This window comes from Chiloscyllium punctatum, chromosome 14 (assembly GCF_047496795.1).
Source record: "Chiloscyllium punctatum isolate Juve2018m chromosome 14, sChiPun1.3, whole genome shotgun sequence".
NCBI lineage: Eukaryota > Metazoa > Chordata > Chondrichthyes > Orectolobiformes > Hemiscylliidae > Chiloscyllium > Chiloscyllium punctatum.
The window spans coordinates 32,770,132-32,781,371 of NC_092752.1; the positions used below are offsets into that span (position 1 = coordinate 32,770,132).

At 40.3% G+C, this 11,240-nt stretch overlaps 1 protein-coding gene across 1 annotated transcript in view; it reads right to left on the reverse strand.

Annotated features, from left to right (window-relative positions):
* Positions 1-10,716, reverse strand: part of LOC140485473 (ADP/ATP translocase 4-like) — a 47,052-nt gene extending 36,336 nt beyond the window's left edge. The window contains exon 1 of the mRNA XM_072583678.1: positions 10,423-10,716. Coding sequence (XP_072439779.1) covers positions 10,423-10,633 — 211 coding nt within the window. The 5' untranslated portion in view covers positions 10,634-10,716. The remainder of the gene's footprint in view (positions 1-10,422) is intronic.
* Positions 10,717-11,240: the final 524 nt, after the last annotated feature.

Genomic DNA, 11,240 nt, shown 5'->3' on the forward strand with positions numbered 1-11,240 from the left:
TTGATTATTCAGCAAATTGATTTGATGTTAAACAAAGGAAGCTGCACTGCCCATAACTGTGTTAAAAAGCATGCAAACAGAGTTATTATTTCATTTGATCACTAAAATCTCTACAAACACTGCATATCGCTCAAAGATTCTTAACATTTTACAATTCAGCTAACTTTTTCTGTACCTATACAATAAAAATAATTCAGTGAGGTGGAGGTTGATTATTATTTCCAAAGAAATTATCCAGCCACTGTTGCTTGAGGAAGTGCCGTCTCTTTTTTTTTTGCAAACAGTAACATTGGACTAAGATGCATCAATTCAACAGCATCAACTTCATCTTGTGCTTTGTACCATTCTATGAAAAGTCGCAAACTGTCAATAGCTTCATTAACCACTGGAGGTGGTGCCGGTATCAGATTTTCCTTGCTATCCACACCATTCATACATTCCTGCTGTTCCTCTGTGACTACGTCGACTATTTGATAATCGGTGAATGTCTCTGTTCCAATTCGTTGTCACAGTTCATCCAAGCATTAATCTCTGTCTCTACAAAGTCTCATAAACCCAGTTGCCTGCAGTTTTCGGTGATGTCAGTGGTTATGCTTTTTTCTGGATGGGTGTCCGCTTCAGTGGCATGGCTCCCAACACACAAGCTATTGTACTAACAGTCTGTAATTGTTGATGGCTTGATGCGGTCCCAAGATTCAGCAATCATGAATATAGCGTCCTTGACTGTGATTGCCTTACTGATTTCCTGCAGTCCTTTGTTAGCATTGTCTTCACCCAGGGCAACATGCAACATGTCACGCCGGTAATATTATTTCATAATTGCAATGATTCCTTGATCAAGCGGCTGTAACCTTGAAGTGGTGTTGCGTGGGAGAAACAAACACTGCTGATTGTAACTGGCTGCCTTTCACAGTGCATGCCCCACGTTGTCAACCAGCAGAAGGGCACGTTGCTCGAGTCCTTTGCTTGACAAATGTGACCTGACAGTGGGTACAAAGTCTTCATGGAACCAGGATGAGAAAAGTGGATATGTCATCCATGCCTTATTATGTGCTTTGTACCTCAAGGAAAACGATTTCTTGTCACAGTTCTTAAAGCAACAGGGACAGGCATATCGCCCAATGCAGACAAGCAATAATTTATGAGTGCCGGTAGCATTGACACAAGGGAAAATCGTGATCCGATCCTTATGCGCTTTATGTCCCGACACTTGCTTTTCCTTGAAGGACGTAAGTGTTCTATCTGGCAGTGCAAGCCAGAACAATCCACCATCATTTGCATTGTACAATTGCTCAGGTTCACTTTCCTTCATGAATGATGGATTGCAGTTTTCGTGTGTAGTTTTCCACGGTGCTGTCATCCACAGACTTCTGCCCCAAGTACGCTGAGCCTAATGCCGTGACGATGTTTGAAGCGCTGTAACCAGCCAAATGATACACTGTGATCAGACTCATCGGTGTGGAGGCGTTCATGGAAATTGGCAGCTTTTTCCAGTATCATCGGGCCAAGATACGGAAATTCCCTTTTCACTTTGCTGTGAAAAACACAAAAGTACTGCTTGGTAGAGTTGCTCATCCTTTGCTGGCTTCATGGATTTTCTTTTTACAGCATTTGCAGTGTCACTTAGGCTGATGAATTTCTCAATCGCTGGTCTTGCTTTCTTGATATCAGACACTGTCACTATTCCAATGTTGTACTCCTGTGCAATCCTCGATGCCTTTTCACCACGATCCAGGAGCTGTAAAATCTCACTTTTCTGTTCAATTGTCACTGTGGTGTGCTTTCTTTTCACAGACATGCTTAGTGCAGTACGTACAACAAACTCAATCAGTTACACCAGATACGAACTCAGAAAAAGTCGTAGAGGAAATGAAGACACCACTGACTTTGTCATGCACTTTTAAATCTTCAGTATGTCAGTTAAATGTGTTATACATGTGTTAAAATTCTTTCAATACTAAGACAACTGACTGACTAAGATTGTTGGACCAGTGTCATTAACACCTTATCTGCTGCAACGCTTGCACATCATTTTTTGTGCGAGTACCATCCCCCTCCCTCCCAGTTTTCCTCAGTTAAATTAAAGACCAATCTTTGCACTATTGTTGGTTAAAATTATGTTAACACTGCTACAATTGACCGACTGAGATTGTTGCAGCAGTGTCATTAACACCTCTTTTATGCAACATTTGCAGATCATCTTCGGTGCAGGCAACCCTCATGCCCTGTACTAGTAACAAAAGACGCAATAGCGACACCACTGTCAGTAACACCACTTTGTTGTAACAGTTTCACGGGACCATCAGATTCCATTCGGATAATCTGATTTTCAGATAATTGGTATTCGGATAATCGAGTTTCGACGGTATACCACCAATTTTGGTGTCAAATACAAACTTACTAACTATTCCTCCTATATTCACATTCAAACATTTACATAGATGACAAAAAATTGTGTATGTAGCACTGACCCATACGGCACATCGCTGGTAATGGACCTCCAGTCTGAAAAACAACCCTCCATCACCACCCTATTTCCGACCTTCAAGCTAATTTTGTATTCAAAAGCCTAGCTCTCCCTGCATTCCAGGTGATCTAACCTTGCTACACAGTCTACCACATGAAACCTTGCCAACCACCTTGCTGAAGTCTGTATAGACAATGTCTATCACTCTACCTTCAATCTTCTGAGTATTGTTTTGAAGAAGGTGACAATCAAGTCAGTGAGACACGTTTCCCACGCAAAAAGCCATGTTGATTAGCCCTAATCGGCCCTTGCCTTTCCAAATACATGTAGATCCTGTTCCTCAATACTCCCTCCAACAAGTTACCCACCAATGACATCAGGCTCACCCAGTCTATAGTTCCCTGGCTTTTTTTAAATCCACCTTTCTTTAATAATGGCACATTAGCCACCTCCAGTCTTCTGGCATGTCACTTGTGGCTATCGATGATACAAATATCTCAGCAAGGGGCCCAGCATTTACTTCCCTTGCATCCTATAAAGTGCTGGGGTATACCTGATTAGGTCCCGGGGATTTATCCACCTTTACGTGTTTTAAGAAATCCAGCACCTCCTCCTCTGTAATGTGGACACTTTTCAATATATCACTATTTATTTCTCCAAGTTCTCTGGCTTCCATATCCTTCTCCACAGCAAAAACGGACTCAAAATATTCATTTAGTATCTCAGTCATCTCCAGTGGTTAGATGCCGAGTTATCTTTAAAGGGGTCCTATTCTTCCGCTGGTTACTCTTTTCCCCTTGATGTATTTGTAGGATCTCTTAGGTAAATAGGGCTAAGGTGAATCCTAAGCTATCTTGTGTCCCTTTTCTGCCCTTCTGATTTTCCTGCTGAGTATACTCCTACTGCCCTTGTACTCCTCAAAGGATTCACTCAATCCCAGCGTCTATATCTGCCACATGCCTCCTTTATTTTCCTTGACCAGAGCCTTAATTCCTTTAGTTATCCAGGATTCCCTAAACATACCACCAGCCTTGCCCTTCAGATTAACAGGACTATATTGCCTCTGGACTCTCTATCTCACTTCTGGAGGCCTTCCACTTCTCAACCACCCTTTTACCTGTACATAGCCTCTTCCAATCAACCTTTGAAAGTTTTTGCCTATTACCATCAAAACTGGCCTTATTTTAAATTAGAACTTTAACTTTTGGATCAGGTCTAATTGAAGCCACAATTATTTTTGCCCAAGTATATATTTAATATTCTTTAAAGTAGAAGTAGTAAGTCTGTATGGAGTAATTCAAGAATAGATTCCTGATGAAGGGCATTTGCCCGAAACGTCGATTTCGAAGCTACTTGGATGCTGCCTGAACTGCTGTGCTCTTCCAGCACCACTAATCCAGAATCTGGTTTCCAGCATCTGCAGTCATTGTTTTTACCTAATTCAAGAATAGGTCAAGTCATGGTGAACAGTTTATCTAAGTGGAATTTTCCTCTTATATAACATGGCAAGTCAGGGGAACTTCCAATGTCCACTGTGATCATAGGTGCAGGACATGTCTCCAGGTGCAGCTACTTGAATCTGCACTTCCGATCTGGAGCAGCAGCTGTACTCACTGTGGAGCATTCACAAGATGAGGTGGTTACACACCAAGTAAAGAGAATGCAGGCGGAAATTAAATGAGTGACCACCAAAGTAAAATACTTGGCGAGTATTGACGGGGGCCTAGTTTCTCAGGAGAATGCAGCAAGAGTCAAATCTGTGGCACCACAATTGGCCCTGCTGCAAGCTTGGTGGAAGCAATGAGTGCAAGAGTAAGAATGATATGGGATTCTTTCATAAGGATAACAGATAGTCCTTCTTACGTCCATAGCCTCGGTATGTTGTTTCTCTGGTGCTATGATGAAGTATGGCCCTGTACCTGCAGGATAATTTGAAGTGGTAAAGAGAACAACAGCAGGCTTACAGAAAGTATGGTTCAGGTTTTGTTACTTAACAAAAATTACTATTTATTACAAGTAATTAAGTTCCAGCTACAAGTAAACAATTTTGAACCATCTGTACATAACTATTAATTAACATTCCAATCCTCTTGTAAATTTCCCATCTCTCACATACATGGACACACATATATGTAGGAAAAGATGGGTTACGAATGAAGGAAAAATCTGGAAAAACATTCAGTGGTTCCTCTTCACAATGGGTTATGAGATAACTTTTATGATTCTTGTGCTGGTCAAATGTTGTTTCTCAGATGTCCTTCTCTAGATGCTTCCACTGGCATCCAAGAGGTACAGGGTGGCTGATTCACTTACAAAAAGTCCCTGGCTTATCAAGTCACAGCTTACAGCATCTCCGGATAGAAAGATAAACTGGTTTTCAGTTTAAAATGTTTTTTCCTGCAGAGAACAGAGAGAGCTCCTACGTTGGTAGTGTGTCATGTTCACAGCCCAAAGCTGGCTTTGAGGCAGTTAAACAATCAGTTTTGCAGACAATCTTTAGCATTGGTAACAGATCACTAGTCCACAAATTAATCTGCTTCTCATTGTCAAAGCTGCATTTGTTTACAACTCTTTGACTCCAGTGTGCCTGACGACACTGCTGTAGCCCACAGCTGCGTAATCAGTGTTTACAATGGAGAATCAAATTGCTTGCTTTCAAACCATGCAGGAATCTCTGCAATCCTGGGGTATTAAACAGTTCTTCTCTAAATTCAGTCCACAATAAAAAACAACATCAGAATCTCATTTTGTGAACTTACCTCAAGGTCATTATTATCATGTTATTGATAATTATCTTGCATTCAATTATTCATCAGGAGTTAACTCAGTGGGTTTATTTAAAACTGCAATATGCTAATACAGTCAGACATTACATCAAACTAACTGATGTTTGTGCATATAGCTTATAGAATACATCAGTCAAACTGCCAGGCACTATATACACATGGTGTATGGAATCCTTAAAAAGTAAACTCTGTTAAGTGACAAGATATACATACAGCAGTCCTCTTCTTTCCAAAAGAAAATGTAACTAACAAATGGTAATTTGCTCATATGTACAATCTCATAATAGTAACTTTGTCTGGAAGTGTCGTTGATTTTTATAAATAACATCACTCCCAAATTGTATTGCTTCTCTTCTGGGGACTGCAGTTGCTTTTCCATAATTTATCTTGATGAACTACAGTCAAGTTTTGTTCCACGTTAGCCACTAACTGGTCTAATTCTTCAATTGTTTGGGTGGTCAAATCTTCTTAGCGTTTACTATTTTCAGAGTTTCCATCATTTTTTAAGCTTTAGATTTTATACCCTGAATTCTTCTAATTCTATCAAAGTGTTAAACTTTCTGTTGATACAGTATACTTTCTTGTTCATAATCAACTGTAATAACTGTCCAGCCTTTTCAATTTTTTAAAATTTATTTTCTTTGAAGCATGGACCTCTTCCACCTATTGTTCAAGGATTGCTTGGCTTCTTCCATGTCCGCCTTAATATCTTCCACTACAGCAGCATTGGTGACATTTATTCCTGAAAGGATTGTCTTATGATTGATGTGCAGGTTCCTGTGTGATATCTGTGTATCGCCATCTGTTTTTTTCCTCCATGTCTCATGTTCTCCAGCACTGCTTTAAGTTCAAATCAATGTTTCTTTGGCTGCTCAACCTAGTTTATCTTGAGAACTGCCCCAGGTCACCCTGTAAACTGATAATCTTTTCACTGGATTATTATTCAGATCTTGTACTTCATCCTTTCAGCTCATCATTCATTTTTGTGAGCTAAGCGGAGGTGTCTCCTAAAATATTCCATCTCAGATGCATCTCAAGCTTGAAATAATCCTGAGCTATTGATTAGCTTTTTTCTTTTAAACTTCATTTATTTTTGTACAAAGTAGAGAGATGAGATTTTAGTTCCACTAATTTAAAAGAAAGTGAAGAGTCCCATTCTTCTCTCATATTCTGTTCTGTGAATAGTCTGGTATAGTTTCTGCCATCTTTCTGATGTTTGACGGATAAAATGGATTGTAGCTAATCCAATGTCATGATGTAGTGGTCTACTTGCATTGCTGGTCAAGCTGTGTCTACGTGTTGAAAAGTTGTGGTAGTTAGACAAATTGATGGTACTTGCACTGTAGCACATTGATCCTGAAAATGGAATTGATGAACCAGGTGTGTAGAAAATTTTGCATTTGTAGATTTTGTCCTGACTTCCTATACCTGTGGGTACATCTTTTTCAAAAATCATAAGAGTAATATACTGGCATGTGCCCTGGTGTGCTTCTGGAGGTAATAATGAATAGTAACCACCTTTTTGAGTACAAAATGTGAATTTTTGCAAGATCTGCATGTTGTGACATTGATATTTTCCATGAGATTGGCAATGTGAACATACATTCACCACTATCTTAAAATATATAGTCAGATTCTAGTTTGTCGATCACTTCTTTAATATGCCTCTTGCTGGATACCAAATGGTGTTTATTATAGCTGGAAGATACTCCTTATGCAAAGTCTGTTTAAGTTGTTGCAGGATATTTTTGGTGCGTTAAGCTTTATTGCTTCGTCTCTGTCAATGACTCTTTCTGAGCCATAGGCCATGAAAGAGTCATTGGAATTGGCCATTTCCTTCTTACAAACAGAAGATCACACTTTCCACATGTCTTGCTATGTCTAGATGTTCTAGTGATCTTAGTCAATCAACCATCAAGTTTGTACTTAATACTTGTGAACTTTTTGACCTCCGAGGACTGCCTTTTCACTTATACCATCCTTCAGTAGCTTTGATGTCATAGGTCTTCAGTTTGTCCAGCAAAACCTTCCCTGGAGATGAATGAAATAATTTGCTATCTCTCCAACTGAGAGAAAACATGTGGACTCTCTTCTCTGCATCTGTTCGCAGAGTAGTCTCTGATTCTGTAGGCTATCTAAATAATATCAACTCTAGTTGATGAGTATGAAAGTTTAATCTGACTCTGAATTGGATTTCTAATGTGGTCCACACCTTCTGGGGATTTTTTCATTTCTTAAGGGGCTAATCCTGATGTGTTAAATCTGTACACTATATTTAAACTACTGCTGTGTCCCAATTTATAGGAGTGAATTTTGTGTAATTCTGACAATATGTTTTGATTTTCCCTTGCTTGTGATCAATCTGGCAACACATCCCCATCAATGGTCTAGTAATCAATCTTTTATCGAGGATTTAATAACTTGGCATTAGTTTATTTGAATTAGTAAAATACATTATAAACTATGAAACTAACATTACAGTAAAATCAATGATTTGTGTTTAAAGCTTGCAGACGTACAGCTGGCTAACTGCAAGACAGTGACAACATTTGACAGTCCTTAAAATTGAACTGTCATAAAGGCAAGGTACACATACAACAATGACCATTGTTTGGGGAACTCCATACTAAAGACTGACAAATGCACACCTCCATCTCAAATAAAGGTAAGCAACTCATTAACTTATATATTGCTAGAACAGATTATCTAATCAGCTGCCTCTATTTCATGTCCTTCCCTTAGCACACTGGCTAGATCTGCTTTAATGTTACTCTCCATACTGCTACCTCACAGCAGCAGGGATCTGGGTTTGATTCCAGCCTCAGGTGACTGTCTGTGTGGAGCTTGCACATTCTCCCATGTCTGTGTGGGTTTCGTCTGGGTGCTCTGGTTTCCTCCCACAGTCCAAAGATGTGCAGGTCAGCTGAATTGGCCATGCTAAATTGCCCATAGTTTTAGGTGCATCAGTCAGATGGAAATGGGTCTGGGTGGGTTACTCTTCAGAGGGTTGGTGTGGACTTGTTGGGCCCAATGGCCTGTTTCTACACTGTAGGGAATCTACCATACTAACCCTGAATTTGCTTCCTTGTATGGATTATCTTCTACTTCCACTTACATTGAGTGGAGGCCTTGTGTTCAACTGATCCCATTTCTACTTAATTGCTGATCATCAACTTCCCCTCCTACGCCCCATATTAGCAGGAATTGTGAAAAGCTCTTTTCCTTTGTTGTCCCTCTCCTTTGAAATTTGCTCTTATTACTTCTCCCCTCAAAAGAAATTATGTCCCATTTCTAGTATTCTCCCAATCCATTTTCATCGTTCCTGTAACACTGTTTAAATCCTTCAAATCTAAATTTCCACCCTGGCATAGCACAGTAAAACAGCTCTCAAAATAACAAATGGCATCCTATATGATTGTAATAAAGTAAATTTTTACTCTTCATCCTTCTTGACTTGTTCGCAGTCTTTGACACAGCTGACCACATTGTCTTCATCTAGTACCTCAACATTGTCGAGCTAGCTAGCTCTCACCTGATTCCATTCTTACCTAACTAATCACAGCAAAGGGTCCCTTGCAACAGGCTTCTTTTTGTGCTCCATTATCTCAGGTGTCCTGCAAAGATTGATTCTTGACCTCCAATCCATTTCGCCTCTACATACTGCCCCAGAGGTGTGATCTGAAGGGCAACCCCAGTTTTTTCTCATGCTGAAAACTTATAGGTGTCAGATTCCTGGTAAATACAAGAAAATGGTTTCCACTGGAGGATGGATTTGCAACCAGAGAATCCAGATTTAAGATAACTGATAAAATAAGAGGGAACAGCAGATGTTTTTAAATTGTGCCTTATTTTGTACTGTCTGAAAGGGTAGTGGAAAAAAATTGGAGTTACTTTTAAACAAAGAAATTGGATATTTGTGTGAAATGAAACAAAAAAACGATCAAGGAGGGGAAAAAAGTGGAACCTTTTTTGATACCTTTTTCAAAGGTAGATGGATCAAATGTTATCTTATAGCACAAAAGCAAGTTATGATAAAGCATTCATAAGTTAAAAAACTGCATCACAGCAATTATAAAACAATAAATTAAAAATTTTAGCAAGTCAGTATGATCCTTTGGAATTTTTCAAAAAGTCCATTCATTTTTCAGCACTCATTTTTCAGATTAGATATAAGTTCAGGTGTAGTTTAATTGTAGATGGACTGATGCAAGTGGAAGATTTACCAGAAGGTTGTGCTGATTTTATGCAATATTCCATTAAGTCTGTTGTCAGAATTATTCAGAAGACTAGATGGAGCTATGGTCTTACAAAGGAAGGCACCATAACAGGAGATCAGAATCAAATCATAAAGATAAGTGGCTAATATCATGTCAATTTCTTTTAGATACTTGGAAATGTCATTCCAAATCATTGTGTAGAATTTAGGTTTTTGAGGCAAAGAATAGTGCTGGAGCAGACCAGTAAATAACTAATTTTTATGGCCAGAGATACTTCAGTAATATTGCAAAGGCTAGTTAAGAATACCATGATTCAAGGCATCATGTTATATCAAACAAGAATCATAATAGAATGGCATAATGGCCAGCATATCCTGGACACAGTAATGCCAAATCTCTAAATTTCATCCATTTTCCAAAGAGCAGTCTGGAAAATCCACTGACGTATTTGACCAAGAACTGCACAAAAATCACATTTTGTGGTGAACGTCGAAGTGAATCTTCCCTCGTTTACTATTCTGAAATACCCCTTATGACAGCAGGTGTCACATACATTTTCCGTTTAGACAGTTAAGTGCACTTTTCTGGTCGCAATGGTTTGGTCCACTTTATTCGCTACTACTCGAGGCGAAAATTGGAAAAGGTGCAGGCAGACCATGACATTCAGGATGGTGTTGTTGAGCACCTGTCACTCCAGCCCCAGGTTGGCAGCGCTCGGGGCGGGGTCTGCAGCAGAGTGGCCCCCACGTGCTGGTCTCGGCGGCGGCCCTTGGGGGGGACTCACTGTCAATACCATCAACGTCAAACCATCGCGCTGCGCTCAACGAATATTCAAAAAGGGAGCCAGGGGCGAAATTTACAAATCGACTAGAGAAACAGAAAACTAATAACAACGGTCTCACACAATGGTTAAATCCTTCAGCCGGCCGGTTATTATATGCCCGCCGCTTACCCTGCTCCTTCGGTATCCGGATTACGCAGTCAATAATTCCCTTGTACTGTTGGTCGACGCTGATCTGCTTGCTTGACGCTTGGACCTGCAACAGCAACTTCACCCTCTCGATGGGCGCGACGGCCGTCTTAGAGACGGCGGCGGCAATACCGCCGGCTAGAAGATCTTTGACAAAGGACGTTAAGTCGAAAAGATTGGACCCAGCAGCCATGTCTAACGGCGGTGGATATGAACTGTGACAAGCACGAGGCTTAACCGGCGCCTGAGCGCGAGACAAAGAGCAACCCACGTGACTCTTCGCCTCGCTCGGGACAGAAACTTTTGAGAACACGTCAAGACCTTGCTGGCTGTGACGGCAGACCACGTGCCTTGGACTGTATGATGTCACGCTGTGGTCAGCTTTTCTCACTCATGCTGAAGTGGGCGGGAAGTAATGATGATGCTCAGCACGTGGGCGGGCAGCATTGTGCCTGAGCCAACGCCTACGTTTCTCTTGTGTTCTCCGCGTTCCCTTTATTTGTGATTTGGCGATGCCTTTGGACTGGGGTGTACAAAATTAAAAATCACACAACACCAGGTTATAGTCCAACAGGTTTAATTGGAAGCACACTAGCTTTCGGAGCGATGCTCCTTCATCAGGTGATAGTGGAGGGTTCAATCCTAACACAGAATTTATAGCAAAAATTTACAGTGTGATGTAACTGAAATTATACATTGAAAAGTTGATTGTCTGTTAAGCCTTTCATCTGTTAGAGTACAGTGATAGTTTCACTTCTTTCATGTGCAAATCACAAAACCGTTTTTTAAAAAAAGTTGCA